We start from the raw sequence: 19,201 nt of genomic DNA on the forward strand, positions 1-19,201 counted from the left end.
GGTAGCAGGTAAAATATGAATTGTTTGACGTGAAGAGCTTGTCGGTCAGGTAGACGCTGTCACGAAATTTGAATTAATTTCAATCAACGAACAACAATTAAATATGCACCGTAAGACGATCACCGGACGCGAAAATGCGTCATTGATAAATCCATCGAGCTTGTACGTATGTTAATGAGGAGGGCAATATGATATTCCATAAATAACTCGTGGTGGTGGCGACGTATCTTCGTCAATTGAATTCCGCGGTTAGATGAAGGAAAACAACGGCAGAAAATATCGAGTAGAGTATTTTCTTTCTCATGTTTAAGAGCTACACTCGTTTACTTAATTTCATTATTACATTTTATTAATCGTATTATAATAAAATGATACTCTTCTTTGTATTTTCATTTTGCAATGAAAAGTTTCTTCGAGCTTTCCAGTGATTTCACGAAGAATCATTAATAAATTTGACTTGAATTTTATTAATGAGAAATCGCCTACCTTCGTAACAATATCGCTAGAAATTGGTGAAACGTATGAAAAGAATATTACATAAATAATCGACGATAAAAGTCTAATAAAGAATTACTAATTTTTGTTCGATCTATTAATACAGAATGAAAGGTCGTGTCAGTTTCTTTGCGACGATTCTTCAAAATTTGTTCATTTTAAAAAATAATTATAATCGTATAAAACGACTATCTCTTTAATCCTATTAACGACTAAATAATCAATTAATCAATGATTTTCTAATGAATCGTCAAAATCCTGGCTTAATCTATATAATAAAACAATTTTTGTTAATTAATCATTCGCTACAAAAAATGACAAAAAGTTAGCCTTGTAATCTCATTAATAAATAAACACAGAATCTATCAATCATTTTTACTCACTTTATTGACAAGAAATCGTGCAGCCTCTTCGATATTAATATTCTCCTTGGCCGAAGTCTCGAACCATCCGGCGAAATTCTTTTCTTTACAATATTCGTCCATTTTCGCTGGTGAATTCACTAGACCTTCCTTCTGCTGGTCACATTTGTTCGCAAGAAGGACGCAAGGTATCTGTGAACCGTCAGAAAGTTGCACTTTCGAGTCCAAATCTTGTTTCCATTTCACCACTGCGTCTAAGGTCGCGCTTCTCGTCACGTCGAATACTATAAACGCGCCTACTGCTTCTTTGTAATACACTCTCGTCATGTTGCCAAACCTCTCTTGACCTGTACAGTAGTAAACACAAGGTGGACGTAATTATTGGTTGTTGTACAACGCTAATTCAACAATAGGTTGTACAGCACTGATTCAACAATTAGTTATACGATACTGGTTCGATAATTAGTTATACAACACTAATACAACGATTAGGTATACAATACTAATTCGAGGATTAGTTATACGACTCTGGTTTAACAATTAGTTATACAACACTAACACAACCATTAGGTATACAATACTAATTCGAGGATTAGTTATGCGACACTGATTCTACAATTAGTTATACAACATTAATACAACAATCTCTTGACCTGGACAGTACTAAACAATTAATTGGTTGTTGTAATTATTGGTTGTTGCAATTATTGGTTGTTGTACAACGCTAATTCAAAAATTGGTTGTACGACACTGATTCAACAATTATTTATACGATACCGGTTAAATAATTAGTTATACAACACTAACACAACCATTAGGTATACAATACTAATTCGAGGATTAGTTATACGACACTGGTTTAACAATTAGTTATACAACACTAACACAACCATTAGGTATACAATACTAATTCGAGGATTAGTTATGCGATACTGATTCTACAATTAGTTATACAACATTCATACAACAATCTCTTAACCTGGACAGTACTAAACAATTAATTGGTTGTTGTAATTATTGGTTGTTGTACAACGCTAATTCAACAATTGGTTGTACAACACTGATTCAACAATTACAACGCTAATAGCAACAATGACCAATTACTGTTGACCTGGTTAGTAGTAAACAGAAAGGTCGTTGTATAATGTTAAAGTTCAGTCAAGTGTTTATATTGTAATGAATTTGTTTAATATGTTAGAACATGATTACGACTTATTATGTGCTTAGTGGCGCCAAGTTTATTTCTACTAATATCTCTTTTTATGAATTATTATTCTACGAGCAATCTGAGTTAAACGACTGTATACGTCATAAATATACATAAATAATTTGATTGTTGTATTATATTTTACGATTAGGTATATGTATACGTATTTTAATTCAATGGCATACAATTTCATCAATTATACATCATACATCGATTAAATAATAAATATATTTGAACAACGTGGAAATCACTTTCCACATATTTTCCTATTAACGAAGTATTCTGTTGCTTTCTAAAATAATATGGGATTTTATGAAAGAAACTAAATTTTAATGATCTTGATAATGCAACATTTCGTTAATATATTATTAGAAGATTATTCGACGTAAAAATTGCTTTTTTTAAATATCACACGATTTATCTGATAAACGACTCAAATTCCAATTTATTCTTTCTCCATAACACTAATCATGCAAAATAAATTCGTTCGTCATTGTCCAGTCATCGACTTTAAAGTTTTAAAGAAATAATTCATACGACACGAAAAGTACAAAGAAAAAGAAAACAAAAGGAAGAATAAAAAGGCGTAAGAAGATCAAAGACGTAAGGATTAACAATTCACGAAAGAAACGAACAAGAAAACGGGAAGAAGGTTAAAGAAACTAAATAAAGAAAAAAGAAAAAAAGAAGGAGAAGACTAACCTGCGATATCCCATAACTGCAGCCTTATGATCGTGTGCGAGTCCCAGTTCAACACTTTCAGTGCAAAGTCAACGCCAATTGTCGCGCGATAATGTTGCGAGAAGAATTGATGAACGTATCTCTTGATAATTGACGTCTTTCCAGCGCCCAGCTCGCCAATTACCAGGATTTTATACAAGTGTTCTCGTTTATCGCCTAATCCGGCATTCGGCGCATTGTTCTGTGACGACTGTGTAAACAGAAAGCAAAATTCCATTGCCATTAATCGCCAATTCTTCCACAATCTATCGTTTAATGTTTAATTTTTATTACTATGTTTCAATATTATCGATATTATTAACACCAGACCTGTTAATCATTATTAACATCATTCGTATCAATGTAGAACCTAAATTATAAAATGGTAACGTTGTTTGGGAAAGATAGGACCTTCTTCTATGATTATTCGAAGCACGTTCCATTTTTGGAAAATTTATTACGAGAAGAAACGCCAAAATTTCTTTCTATTATTATTACATCTTCATCGTAACGATTTTTTCATTTTTTAATGACATGAAGAATTTTTAGACCGACTATATTATCTTATATCTTATTTATTATCAATTATTCGAATAGCATCTTTGTTGCATAAAATTCTATAAGTATTATAATTATTTCTTTTGGAAGTTTATTCTTTTTGAAGTACGTTAAACACACCTAATTTCCTGCTCATTTAGTTGTCTGGTAACTGGCAACGTTGTTTAGTGATTTAAAAAATTATCCAGGTCGAGTTATAAATAAAGGCTTATTATAGTACTTATCTCAAACACTCATTATTCTCTGTCTGATATTCTTAAACGAATAATACCATTTTTATTACTTTTCTCTTTCTCTTATCTTCGTTATGCAATTATTTTCTTCGCTATTTGACACAATTACACAATAATTATTATGCGTACTAAAATTAGCATTCTAAAACATACGAAGCCAAGCTTGCAGAATTGTCTTATATTCGTTTAATTGGAAAAAAGAAAAAAGATTGCAATTCACTGCAGTATTTTAGCTCAATTCGAAATTAAGCTGATTCTTACGAATATCACAGAATCTTTTAAACAATCGGTGAAATTTTAAATCGCATACACATGATGGTTGTAACTTTCAAGTTCGCATTTGAATTATAATTTCAACTTTACTTGTACATCGTCATAGAAAGTTAAATACGCGTTCATTTATCTTAATATCGAGTATAATGCGTAAAGATATTATGTTTCACGATTTTATGCAACGATGTTGCATCTCTACGTTTTCTCGCAACTTTACTTATCTTATCGAGCTACGAGCAAAGAAGAAAGCGACAAGTAGCAAGTAAAGCACGTAATGGAAGCATAATAAAACGATCCAACAACTCCCAATACAAATATTACCGAGTCTGATTTACGATGTTGTTTTCTCTTCTTAATTTACATTCGTCGTTGCTTCCTCTGCACAATATTATTAACTAACTCTAGTCACTAATAAACGAACACAATAATAATCAAACATCGAATCACATGATCAATAAAAAGAAAAAAAAAAGAAAAGAAGAAGAAAGATAATTAATAGTTAAAGATAATTAAAGAACTAACCCTGCGCCATATCCAAGTCTTCGAATTAATTTTCGATTCAGGGACATTCAGAAATGATACAGTCTTTTTGTTCTTCTTTTTGACGCCCATATTGTTTCTGATTAATGTTTTACTTAAAACGTTACTTCAAATGCGTTCAGCCCGACCGATGTTCACTCATTACCAGGTTCATCTAAACTAACGAGAAACAAAGTTTCTTCGACATTATGAACCGACCGTCGAACTCTAAGCGGATGATTCACCGATGATAATCATTTTACAATGCAAATCTGTCAATAGAAAGCTACTGTGGTGTATGATAATGTTTTATCGAACACTAGTTTATTTAACTTTCACGCTATTTATTTATTTCTCTACTTCTTCAAAAACATCTGAGCAGACGATCGCGTAGCTTTGTTCATCGATTTCATTCTTCTATTTGGCCCTCTTCGAACTATCGTAGTTTATTATATACAAAAGTAACTTTTTATTTTATTTATAGAAAAGATTTGAATTACGTTATAAGCGAGGAAAATTTTGCTCTAAACGTTTACAAAAATAATCAATTTAGTTGAAATCGTTAGGACTGTACCAAAATTAACGATCGTAGCTTATCGGTACACCATAATGATATTAATCTATGTATTTCTGTAGATCGCTAGTTCCTAAATTCTTCATCAAGATAGAATAGTATTGTAATAAATTATAATCTTTTCTACAAGCAAATAATATCGTAATATATTATAATCTCTTTCTGTCATGTTCTAATTGTAGAGAATTACACATCTCATAAATAATACAGCGTGTTTCTATACTTTATTACTTTTAATTATTACTTTTAAGAGTTGCTATTAAGTATGCTTACACTATATATTATACTAGTATAATTACTAGTTATAATTAATAATAGTATCAATTTATAATATCAATAATTAATAATAATATAAATAATAATTTATTTGCAGCGGTTACCAATCCCTATTTCTGCTTAAGAGAATTACAATAAATAAATATAATCAATCATAATCAATCATAATTTTCTTCTTTCACAAACAGGCAAAATTTTAAGCCTAATAAGTAAATTATTAATTAACCGAAGGATTTGAAATTAAAATAAAAAGAAACTCCGCCTAATACTAATATAGCATAAACAGAATCATGGTGTATTTTACAAAATAAAACGACTATTAGAAATACGATAGGTGTAACGTGTGGTTACACTCAGCAGGATAATCTGCCATGGAAAATACCGCACGAAGCCGTAACCATAAACTCTAGGGTAATAATAATAGTCTGCTGTAAAGGTAGAAGCCATAACGTTGCCGGTTGTACAATGCTCCGTAATGCAGCAACATTGCTATGGTATACTGCATTTAATGGCAGCTAAGCCTCGTTTAAAAACAACACGCATTATCACACTTAGGAATGTCTCCACATCTGACGATTTCGTAAGTTTCAAAATTATATCATCGTAACATGAAGTTCACCTTCATCTTCAGTTACATCTTCAGATTATAATAATAAAATTTAATAATGAAACTTTTTGGAGAAGTGTCGATGTCAAGATGGAAAGATTTACAGGCTTGAACGTTAGAATTAGAATCAAAAATTCTGTATAATTCATTGTTTATAGAGCATGTGTTATAGAGCAGAATAAATATATATTAATTTAAATAAATATTAATTTTCTAGGCTGAATTAAAAGCGCCAGGTTTTCATTAGAAACATTTAAAATCTACGTGTTTTCGTTTAAATTACTCGGCATACGATGATAAATACCAATTGTGTAAGCTAATCATAAATTCTATCTGTACAGAATTGTAAATATTATCACAAGATTAAGTCAATATACGTGAAGTAACTAGATAGTAAAATATTCAAGGGCTAACTTTGCAGCTCCAAAGAAGATATTTTTATACTTTGGAATTTTTGCTTGTTTACTAATCGTGAGTAATGTTGACGAGGAGGCCTTATTTCAAATTTTCCACAACTCACCGATATAGTATAATTTTCTTCGCGTAGAATTTGGAATTCTAAATTGGAATTTTAATTGCAATTCCATCACGGTGAAATGCTTGCACAAGATCCAATCGTCGACACATTTTTATCTCTTGAAACTTTCATTCCACCTCATTTTTCTATCGTGTACACTAACTGGGAGCGGATAACAGGTGAAGCACGTTACATCGATCGGAACAGATGGCAATCTAAAGGATTAATGTCTCTAAGGAATCAGCTGGTTGCCGCAGGACGTCCAAGACTCATTACAAACTCGTGTCTTTTGTCATAGAAGCAGCGTACGGCCTGGCGTTGTCGCGCAGCAATTTCAGGGATCGTCCTCCTTCGTCAAGTCCCAGACGCAACGTTATTCCGCGATGGAATTGATCGTTCGACTAATAAAAGTTACACACAGCAACGACAAATACTTTGACCGAACAACTTGCAGTATTTTCCCTTCAATTAAACACTTTGTGTTTCGCTAACAAACTTGGATTATTCGTCTGTACACCTGATAGCATTCTCGTGTAAGGAAATTTAATATGATGGAAATAGAAACGCTACATTGAAAAATAAGAGAAACTTTCCGTAGCCGTGTCTTGGCGATTATACTCCATCAGAAACAGTCGATGAGAAATAGTAAATCAGGTATTCGTTCGACTAATCGTCTTTTCAGCTCTCTATTATGCTATATAGAAGTTGAGATAGAAGACGCCACTGTTGAGATAAAGCACGGCAGGCCACGTAACTCGAGAGCATCGGTTGTTGCAGGGGTTGGTCGAGTGAAAAATACACGGGACAAAAGCGAAGAGAGCGGGTTCGACGCGCGGCAACCGCAAATCCTGACCGCAGAACGAGACTACCTTATGATTCCTGCGTCGTAGGATTACAGGTTTCTATGGACAAACAGATGCAAAGAAACGTTCGCGGTGTTTTGAAACTGTGTCGGGTGTCGATATCTAGAAAGGGAAACCTGATTATGCAAATGACGACAGGAATCCAAAGAGAGAAAGATACTAGAGCCGAGTACGAGTTTTAACGAGTATCGAGTTCGGTGTCTTTATTCCAAGTCGAAGAAAGATCTTGTATTTTTGCGGATGGTCGGTTCAGGTTGGGACAGGTTAGGGGACTTGTTTACGGACAAGTGGAGTAATTCGCTTCAATACTGTGTACGTTTTAAATATGCAAACGCTCTTTCATATTGTATACAACTGGACTGACATGGCTAGTGAAATTTTACAACTGCAAATTTTGCAAATTACAAGTCAGAAAAGAATGTGTTGAATGTTCAAAGAGAAAAACTTCCTAGAAGGAGGCTAAAAATGTTTTAAAAATATGGAAAAAATCATCAACAATATTACTGCACCAAAGAAAGATACTGAGTGAAATATTCCAAAGCAAAAGAGAAGAAAAAATTCAAAGAGAAATGCATCAAAGAAATGATAGAGACAAAGATAGGAAGAATAAAAGACACACAATGCAATAAAACATTCAAACTTAAAAGAGAAAAACGCAGAAATGTTCCCTATAGTGTGACCAAAAAACCACGAATAAATATAACGAACGAATATAATAATAATAATAATAGGAATATGCAGATAAATAAACCAAATATTGTAATAATAAATATAGATATGTATAAGAAAAAAGATAGAAAAATTACGGTCACTATAGAAGTAGTTCTCACCGTACTAGCCATATCAAAATAAATAAATATTATAATAAGAAAGCTAAACCAAGGGAAGAGCCACAAGAAAACAAAGCAACTATGATGACAACGCAAGTAATTCCTCGCCATACTATCCATATTAAAGTAAATAAATAAATAAATATTACAATAATAGAAAATAAGAGAAGAGCCATGAAAAGATAGAAAAACTACGGTGGGTACACAAGTAGTTCCTCACCATGCTATCCTGACTGACGACCTTGCTCTTCTCCGCGTTGTCAGCCATCATCGACCCCACTGTAGCCAGGTAACTATCGTGCTGTCTATCGTAGCTCTCGGTATAATCCTCCTCAATACCAGCCAGATAGCCAACTCCAGTCTCCTCGTCGAACGTACCCTCGAACGTGGAGAACGTGTCGAACTTTTTCACACTGATATGCCTCGCCTTCTTCTTCGTTCGATTCTCCTCTTGTTTCTCCTCCTCCTTCACTGACGGCGATTTATCGTCGTCGTCGACGGTAACAGCGATCACCGTCTCGCCCGAATCCGTGTCACGAGTAGTTTCAAACAAACGACGCTGAAAGATCGCCCGTTTCTCCTCCAATAAGGACAATTTTCGTCTAACCTCGCGAGGGGACGATTTTGGTATTCCAGACTCGGACTCGGATTTCGTGTTCAATTTGGATTTTCTAGATGGTTCGGTCGACGTTGGTTTCGGCGGCTTTTGCTCCGCCCATTTTGAAAGCGCATAGGGAAGCGCCGAGCTGCACCGAGCTTCCAGACGAGGAGATTTCTCCGAGGATTGGGAATCTGCGCACGCGGATAATCGCACCAGGTTCATTCGTCGGATTCGCAGGGTTCGTTCAATGGCAATTTCAGGTGATGATGGTGGTGATTGTCATGGTGGTGATGATGATGATGATGATGATGACGTGGCGGTCTTTGAAAGTCGAGACGACGACATCTTCGAACGTAGGTTGCAGGATGTTAGTACGTTCAGGTTTCGTATTATGCGGTATGATGAGGATATAGTTGAATGTCGAAGAATAGTGGATGTTCAGGTTGAAATTTAATGGTTGAGTTACAGCGTGAGGGTTGTAGAACAGCAAGCATAAACTAAACTTCAACTTTGATGGTTGAGTTAGAGAGTGTGTTGCAAAAAGATAAGACTCAAGATGGATGTTGAACAACGATGAGGTTGTGGATGTTGAAGTTGATATTCAACGGTCGAGTTAAAGTGTGAGTGTTGCAAAAAGATAAGACTCAAGATGGATGTTGAACAACGATGAGGTTGTGGATGTTGAAGTTGATATTCAACGGTCGAGTTAAAGTGTGAGTGTTGCAAAAAGATAAGACTCAAGATGGATGTTGATGAACAACGATGAGGTTGTGGATGTTGAAGTTGATATTCAACGGTCGAGTTAAAGTGTGAGTGTTGTAAAAAGATAAGATTCAAGATGGATGTTGAACAACGATGGGGTTGTGGATGTTGAGGTTGAAATTGGATGGTTAAATGATGTTATGTTATGGTTAAATCAAGAAATGTTAGTGTAATGTAAAACAGTAGAAATAAAGGTGTATGTTGAAGTTATCAGAATTAAGTATTTAATTATCCTGAAGCTTAGATCGAGTACTTGAGTCAGATAGAATAACTCGCTGTAACTTAAGTCGAGTTATTCCATTATATTTTCTAGTATTGGAAATTCAGTTGAGTTAATTAAAGAGTGGCTGCTCAATGAACTGAAACTAATTAGCTAATAAATCCTATTAAAGTTAAATCGTATTTGGATTAGAGCAGTTAAGTTAATTATTCTTAACACTTCGAATAATGCACTCGAGTGCTAATGGTATTACACGGCATTAATTAATTTAAAAGATTTGGAAAAATAAAAAATAATTAACAAGTAGAAAAACCAAAATCGAAACTAAAACCACTTGTAGCAGTCTGATGATTTACATTATAATACGGAAATTAATTCCAAGATATTAAGAGAATGTCTGTTTATCATATTATAATGAATTTTCTAGAATTGCATGAGCACAATAATGAAACGACGATTACTATAATGTGTATAATACTATCAGTGTCTGTCAGATTTATTAAAATCTATCATAAAGCAGAACCAATTGAATCACATTATTTTAATACGTGCCATTCATCAATGACTAACAGTGACATTAATCAAAGCCCTTGATCAAAATAGAACCAACCACCATAAAGAACCATAAGGCAAAGAAATCTCATAAACTTCTAAAAAACATTATTTTACCAATTACAAGTTATAGACTCCACTTGATCATCAGTCATAGAGTAACTGTAAATCATTTCATATTATAATGTATTATACATATATGTATATAAATATAATTATATGATTCAATACATGAATGATTGATAGACTATAATACAGAATTTTTATGTGCCTGCAATAATTGGCAATTACTATTTGATTGACGATTTCAATGTATAGAATGTAAATTTTATACTTAAAATTCAGTACATTCCGCATGCTACATGTATAATGTGCAGCACAAATTCCATGTCAATTCTGTGGATTTTATACGCGTACAACTCAAATTCCATATAAATTTCATACACAAAATTCTATGTATAGAACGTAGATATTCCACACATTCTATAAAATAAATTCTACATAATATAAGATTTTATATGTAGAGTAGAAATTCCATGTAATCTTTGTAAGTGCGTAAAATTCTATTCACCCAGAGTACAAATCCCATATAACTCCATATATAAAATTCTCTATGCAGACTAGAAATTCCATATAAACTCTGCACATAGAATACAAATTCCACGTACACTCTACGCAAAATTCTCCACATAATGTAAAATGTAAACCCTACTCACATCCCCCATCCAACATTCCGTACACGTAACTCGCAACTCAACAACCATCAATTTTTCCACGACCCTAACCCAAATCAGGAACCAACTCCAAGCCAAGAATCAATGGACTAAGAAAAAATGGGTGACAGTGAAAGAGAGTGCATGTATGTATGAGTGCGGAGAGAGAAAGAGAAAGAGAGAGAGAGAGAGAGAGGGATCGCTCACCGTACTGACTCTTCGAGGAAAAGCTCCTGATGGTTAACGACGGCGACTTGCGCTGCACTACGGTCACCGTGCTCACCGGTTTCTCCGTCGGTTTCTCCGGTTTCCTCGGCTCTCCCTTCTCCCTGTCCACGTCGTATAACGTGTCAGGCTGCTCGTCGGCCTCGTATCCGTCGCGATGGCCAAGCCTCTCGATCTCTTGCCCCTTCCTCGCGGTCCTCGACGGGCTGTCGGAGAGGCTAGACAATTCCTGCGACGATTGGCTCTGTGATCGACTGCTGTCACCACCCTCGGGCGTGTGCCTCGGCTCCTGCTCCGTCGACAGACGAAATTTGTTCAGGCTCAATTTGCGCACCAACGAGTTCGACTTTTTCTTCTTCTTCTTCAAGGTCGTCGATGGACCAACGACGACCTTGCGGTCGTCCTCCTCCTCCACTGAACTCCGCTTCCGACCCGTTTCTGTCGCGTGAGACAGACAGAGGATCTTTGGTCAGAGAGTAGATTTTCTTTCGGGGGGATTTCTTTCCTTTTTTTTCTTTATGGAGTTTAAGATAGAGGTTGATGGAACTAGAAGCTTAAGCTTGATGGTTTATCGGTGAGCGGTGGGTTTAATAAAGATCATTATAGGGTTTTCGGGGATGTTGAATCGGTGATTATTGGACTGCGAATTTTTATGCAAACGAATATTTTTGTAAGCGTTATAAGCGTGTTAGATGTTATAATTATTATAAGATTTATTCTGTTTCAGATATTTCAGGTATTTTTCTATTTTGAATTACGTGTATTTCTTAAGAGTGCATAAAAATCAGCGATCTAGTGCATATAGTTAGTTATGGATTTTATTTAGCTATGATAAGCATGATAAATGTGATTGCTATGGTAAATGTAGCAGATACGATTGATTGATTAAATAATGTAATCGAGTAGACAATATAGTGAATATAGTGAGCATAGTATGTAAGGTATGAGAGTAACAGATACAACGGATACAGTACGTGTAACAATAGCAGATTACAGTAAAATGTTTCAAATGGATACAACAGAGATATTACGTGTATAAATCCTACAAAAACGATACAGTAGAGGCGCAGTGGTTAAAGTAAGTAGAACAGGACAGATGTAAGTCAGCCTTGTGAATATATCACAAATAAATAGAAAAAATATAATAGTTATCAGTAGATGTACCAAATATAAAGAAAGGAGTATCATTAGTATCATAGTAAGTATCATTTCCACAGAAGCGAGTATATAAAAATACAGAAAATTATTAGGTCGTCCGAAAAGTTTCTTTCCTTTTATAAAGAAATAATGGATGCACAACATTTTCCGTTTTAGATTGTTTTATCGAATTACGTATGATCCATTTTGTTCTATCAAAATAAAGAACGTTCGGCAGATTAGGTTTCATGTTTGTATGAAGATGCATCGTTGTAAAAGACGTGTCTGTAAAAGAAAGACACTTTTACGACAACCCAATATAATTAGCATAGCACATACAGTTGGTGTACGAATATAATAAATACAGCAGCTTATCGAACAAATATAATACACTTCTAACTGTAGTAACTTAGAATAAGTAGATGTTATAGTATGTTAGAATTTAATCTTAAAGTCAAGATTAATAATCTGTGGGAGACACAATGTTTATATTAAAATAATATTCAGTGATATTTATTAAACAGAACTATAGAACCAAATGTATATAAGTGAGTGATATAATTAACAACGTATGGAGATTGTTGACAATTGGCCAGTTACTCTCAGACTAGACGTAGGTAGTGACCCATGATTCCTTAAATATTTTGAACCCCACTCTCTATACAGCAATGAATATGACCTGTGTAAGTGTCCTGTTCAAATGCCTGTGTAGGTGTCTGTGTAAGGATTTTGTGCCTATGCGTTGTATTCCAACATAGTATATGATAGATACATAAAAAGTATTGACTATAATAAATATCATTGGTATAGAAAATATTGTTTAAAATAAATCAAATTGAAAAGACAAGTATTTCATGTGTAGTTAATTTAGAATGATTTTGTGGATTTATAAAGGAAGAAAACAATCTTTTATAAAGATAGACTTGTCTATCTTTACAAAGATCTTTCAGTAAAGCACGCAATGTGTACATATGTCGAAAGATTTAGTAGCATGTGTTTTTCGATACGAGAGGTTCCTATACATTCTCGTTTTAGCAAGACGTAAATACGTTGAAGAATTTGATAACTGAATGCTAAGTCACCCGAAGCTAATTAAGATTGAGATAGGTCATGAATTATGAAGACGACAACATTCAAGGAGGATCTCTGAATTTGTTACACATAGTCATCTATTCGAATGATTGAAATCGTGGTTCTCACGGTTATTATAACTTTCGCGCATCAGATTCGTATCAGATGTTATGTAAATTGGTCTTGAAAGGACGAGCTGGTTCTATAAATCCTTTGTAATTAACGAGAGCTCGATGGCTTTCAGTAATTGCCCAGATACCGTGTAGCTATTAAGAAGATTAACATCTTAAGGAATCTGTTCATAGATCCAGAACAGTGTCCTGCCGATTACTTTACGTGTCGAGTATCACAGCGATTAAAATCAGTGTCTGAACAATGGGCAGGAAACTCTATAATCTATTGTTGCTAAGAGAAGGCAATTTTATTTTAAAAATCAATAAAATAGAGTATAAACTATGAAAGGACACATACGGAAGCCATTAAATATTTTTACCAATAAGTTCATAGAAATCTATCGATAAAAGTAAAGATCGACGATTAAGAGAAACTTGTAAAGTAGAATGAGTGTAGAGAAAGAAACCACATACCGCTCGTGAATAACCATTTGACGAAGCCCTAGAACAACCCTAACCAGTCACCACCAGTTATCTCAATACCAATCAGCATAACCTCGATAGAAACCAACAAAACAACGTCTACGAATTCTAATTTCTCCAAACTATCCCAAACTTTATTAACAAAGTTAACAAAGATAAGACCCGCGAAGAAACACGAGCTAAGAACATGTCGAGTAGATTAGTCCTTAACCGCACAGACGTTTCTATTTTTATCATTATTACAAACAATTTTCTAGATAGCTTAACGAATCTGCCAATTGCTATTAAATCACTGTGTAATGAAAGTCAATCTATCAGTTCGATAAAGATTACTGAAATTATTGCAAATTTGCAAACTCTCCTCTGCGTAAATACCAATCACAGTCGATTTGTGTCTAACTCAGAGAAACACGACCCTGAAAAAAACAACCCTTCGAACAACACGTAACCTGAAACCAGGAAGAAAAGAAGAATAACTTCAGCAACCACAAGAATAAACTCCCCATAACCACAATCCTGCTTGAGCGCAAACAACTCAAAGGGAGAGAGGAACAAGCCAAATAAATAAACCTTTTTCCTCGACATCCAGCTCAGGCTCGGCAGCCGATTCGTCCAGCTGCCTGTTCTTCCGCTTAATCTTGAACAATCCTCCCTCCTTCCGGAAGCTGCTCTTCAAAGCTCCGAATCTTCCCTTTTTCTTATCGTCTGCGGCCGGTGGGTCACCGGTGGCCACGTTCGTCGTCGTTCCAACGCTCGTGACCGTGTCCACGCTGGAGCTGCTGTCACCTACGGTCACGTATTCACCGGAAGTGCTGCACGCGAACCTGTTCCGCTCCTCTTCGGACGAGGAGCGCGCGATCACCGTATCCGGCGAGCTTCCGCCCTCGTTTGCGCTCTCGTTACGGTCCATCCTCGTAGAAGGGGTGAAGAAAGTGGTAGGAGTATAACGTATGTAGCGTACGTTTGCACACCGGCGTCGATTTTTAACGACGTTTAACGATCCACAACGACGGATTCTCGGCCTGATGTTTTTGTGTCTCACTCTGTCAAGGCACGAGCCAGTCCACGGGCTGGCTTCCTACGCCAAACGCGGAAACCTTAGAACAACCGCCTTTCTAGGTCCGATCAGGCCGGCCGCCGGATAATCCGACACGTTTCCCCCTCCTTTCTCTATTCTTTTCATATGTTGCTGTTTCAAAGAGCGAATACGATGTCTGTCCAGGGAGGAGCCATGGCGAAAAAGTAGGAGAGGGAGAGACAGAGAGATTTGTATGGTTAGTATGATAGGAAATTACGTTAGGTTGAAATTCATTCGAGAATCGCGTTAGATTGATTAATATGTTAATTAATTAAATTCATTAATTTTCGTAAGAGAACATACTATTAAATATTTCAAAATCTTTCCCTTTCTGTCCCATTTCTTTGTTTCACATTTCTTGTTTGAAAATTTGGATAGAAGGCTCTTTACATTTTTTAAACAGTGGGTTTTCCTTTTAGTCGTCTTTTACGATACGCTTTACGGTTTACGTTGGCTCTGTTCTTGTTCAGAACCCATAGGCAATGTTATTAATATATATTAAAAATGTAATTATACATTGTGGGGAAACTATGTATAGTTTAATTAAGGAGAATAAAAGAGAATGTTTTTAATGAAAATTCTATATAGAACGAGGAAATATCAGGGACCTAACTACCACCATGTTGGTATTTGTATGAATTTTATTTTTCCCAATTCCATATAATAGAATAAATTTCCATACGATGCAATTCTATTTATTGAAACGAAATTTTAGTTAGTGTCTGATTATATGTCGACCGAATCTACTTGTTCGAACGCGGTGCCGACTAAATCTACTTATCTGAATGTAAACTATTGACTGTTCTACTTATCTGAATGTAAACTACTCAGTGAATCTACTTATCTGAATGTGAATTCCTACTGCACGAACGAAACGTTGTAGATACAATGCAACTCTACCTACTCGCACAAAATTCTAGTTTCTGTCCGATTATATATCGATTGAATCTACTTTTCTGAATGTGGATCGCTGTCTGAATTTTCTTCTGCACGAACGAAAAATTATAGGTACAAAATGAAACTCTACTTACATATCGAACAAAATGTTATTTAGTGTCTGACTAAATGATCTCCTGCATACCTAATCTACTTATCTGAATTCCCATTACGCGAGAACATTTGAGGCAATGCAAGCAGTCGGTCGATGCTTACTACGCGAATTATGTGGATTTTATTGCTTGTTCCCTAACGTGGTCAGATAAATGTAATTCTACGCACGGATACGAGTTGAAGTTTCTTATTATTTTCCTTTGTTATTTAAGTTTATTATTATTTTTCCTTTTGTTACTTCATACATATCTGTTCTTTCTATCACAGTACATGCACGACTGTAATTTGAAGTTTTTACTTTCTTTCTTTGTCACTTGTATGATTAATACAAAAGCTATGGGTGTTCGTTGAAAGCAACGCCTTGTAGGTTCGATAGACCGTACAGTCGAATGGAGATGAAAGATAGATACCTAGTGAAACGGAGAAGCCTGGGAATCGCAGGATGAAGTAGAATTCGTGATTTGTTTTCTGGGTACAGTGGCAGAGGATTTCTGGGTTCTTCTACACACTGTGTGACATTCCAGGAGAGGTCATCGATCGGATATTGTGTATAAAATATTCAAATCGACCACTGTCTTAGTGTATGTATCTCAATATGTGAAATCAATATTTTATCCTCTGAAGTCAAATTCCAACTTTTAGGATTTTAGTCCTCTGTTGTGGCTAAGTTTCCAAAATCGAGTAAAAACAGAAAGTAAATTTTGTAAAGATATCGTAGCAGAACTTTCATTTTACAATTCTTACATTATTCCAAACGTTCAAAATTAATTTTAGATCCTTACAACTATAACTATTATGAAATATCTTTAGTAAAATTAAAACTGAGAACTTTCTTACTGTTAGACAATGTTTTAAGCATATCTCATCAGCACAGATTTTAACTTCGAAAAAAAAAGAAAAAAATACTTGCAGAGGTTCCTCTCCAGAATTCATCGTTCGAATATTTAATACTGTATCGTATACAGTTTCCCCGAATGAAAAATTGATTGGAGGAATCTTGACCTCCATCTCTATGCAAAAGTTAAGGGGCTGTAAATGAGTCGAAATATTGCTCGGTACTTTTTACACGGAACAGGAACTGAAGAGTCTGTTTGAAGAGTCGGAGGAATAATAAATGAACGAATCTATAACGAAACATCTGAAATGTGTCCGTGTCATAGATTCTACGAGAATCTTGCCATCATTTTTCCTTACGAAATTTAATCATCCAGTTAGAGAGATATTAATACTTCACGCGTTACAAGTCCAGTGTTTCGTAAGTGATATGTCTACGTCTAGATTTCTTGTTTATTTCGTATCAATTCACCATTGTATCGCTCTATTTTATTGCTCTATGTTCTAGTCGTATTTCTATGGATCGTTGGTGCCAAATATTCTACCTCTATCGATCAATAATTCCAAACTCCGAGGTAACAGAAACAAGCCAAAATTTCTTTCCTCGTAATCAAATGAAATTCCAGTTACGCGTAAGGAGGATGACGAACCGACGATCCGGTCACCCAGCTCGTTGCACGAAGCTTCGATGGTGCGCAACGTTCCTCGAAGGTGTTCACCGATGGAAATCTTTCAGGAATTCGATCGGCCCGATCATTTATCGTCGCGCGCACTTCCCTTCTCGCAAGCGTGTCTACGCATGCGCCCGCGCTTTGATAGCTTCGCAAAAGCACTTCAGAAGAATCAAACTTGGGAAGAAACAAAAATTCGCTACTCGAAAGGGGAAGGAAAAGGAAAAATAAAAATATTGAGAAAAAGAAATTGAAGATAAAAAAGGATCGATGTTTAGAGGAAATAAGAATGAAAGCACATAGGAGATGAAAGAAGTCACTGTTTGGGAGAAGTTAAGACGAACAGGTAGAAGATACGAAGAGTCGCTACGTACACAGAGAGAATAGAAATAAAAAGATGAGAAAGGAAAATCGAAAGAGATCACGACACTGTTGGTTGTATGCGCGGAACCACACTAAAAGCTCGCGTAAAAATGCCTAAAGGAGGACAATACACGGAGGAGGAGCATGACGGTGCCCCTCCACTTGTACGCGAGAACGCATTTGTTCGCGCGTTAACCAGCCTCGAGACGAGTTTTCCGCGCGTTTCTTGCTCTCTTCCTCTCTGGCTAGACGAGATCCATGGTACCGTGACAACACGTAGGCGTAACACGAGCGCCGAGTTGGGACCTAGCGCGCGGTTAGCCGCAAGACCCCGTCATGCGAGTATCGTCCCCTCACTGCTTACTGTTCGGCTCCACCTCGACGAACAACTAGCACGTTACGTAACCGCTCGATTTTGTAGAATTAATTGTTTTGGGTTACATGGAGCGTGATTTGCCTTTTGGTTGCTGGCAGGGCCTGTTTACGTGGTGGAATTTTGTCCAAGTAGAATGGGTACAATACGAGGCAGACAGAAGTTAATAAAATGTTCAAACTGCGAAAAGTATCGTGTCAGGTTCGAAGGATGCGAAATTTAAGTTTAGTGAACCTTGGTTGCTGGTAGGTTTTCTTTGTGGTACATGGTGGAATGAAGAACAAGTAGAATAGGTACGATGTAAGGCAGACAGGAATTAAGAATTTCGAATTGTGAAAAATGTCGTATTGGATTTGGAGCGCGTGAAATCTATATTTTGTAATAAAATTCAAGGATTTTGGTCGATGGTGCCTTCTGTTTGACAGCGGAATGTAGCGAAAGTAGAATAGATGCGACGCGAGCCAGACACAAGTAAATCAGGATTTCTGGAAGTTGTTACATTGGATTCGAAGCACGTGAAATTTAAGTTTTCTAATAAATTTCCTGACTTTTGGTTGACAGTAGCTTTCGTTTGGCACATTGGTACCATTTCGTTCGTTTGATACACAGCGGTCGGAGTAGAATAGGTGCAACGTAAGGCAGACAGAAATTAAACGCTTGAGACTGTATGAACTATTACATTAGATTTGCAGCACGCGAAGTTGATATTTCGAATGAATTCTGTGGATGTTTATAGATAGTACAAGTGAGTATGATCTAGTGTAACAGTGTAGAGGAATTTTTAGATGTTTATCATTGTTGATTTGTAGGAAGATCATTGCTATTTTATGAATGCCGATAGGAGGAACTGGTTCGAAACTTTTGGGCAGTTTGCTCGTGTTAAGTAAGTCGATGTTTTTGAGCAGTTTGTTCGTGATAAAT

The 19,201-nt window shown here is 35.8% G+C and overlaps 1 protein-coding gene across 3 annotated transcripts in view; it reads right to left on the reverse strand.

Moving 5' to 3' along the window:
- Window positions 1-19,201, reverse strand: part of LOC132912164 (ras-related protein Rab-32) — a 57,872-nt gene that overhangs the window by 4,139 nt on the left and 34,532 nt on the right. For 2 of the 3 annotated variants that reach the window (XM_060969343.1, XM_060969342.1), the window contains exons 2-3: window positions 2,767-2,995; window positions 879-1,204 (exon numbers count right to left, since the gene is read on the reverse strand). In XM_060969343.1, coding sequence (XP_060825326.1) covers window positions 879-1,204; window positions 2,767-2,995 — 555 coding nt within the window. Of the gene's footprint in view, window positions 1-878; window positions 1,205-2,766; window positions 2,996-8,254; window positions 8,827-11,089; window positions 11,546-14,481; window positions 15,405-19,201 lie in introns of those variants that run through there. The other variant, XM_060969341.1, reaches the window with a different exon arrangement.

Source organism: Bombus pascuorum, chromosome 11, assembly GCF_905332965.1.
Source record: "Bombus pascuorum chromosome 11, iyBomPasc1.1, whole genome shotgun sequence".
In the NCBI taxonomy this organism is placed as follows: Eukaryota; Metazoa; Arthropoda; class Insecta; order Hymenoptera; family Apidae; genus Bombus; species Bombus pascuorum.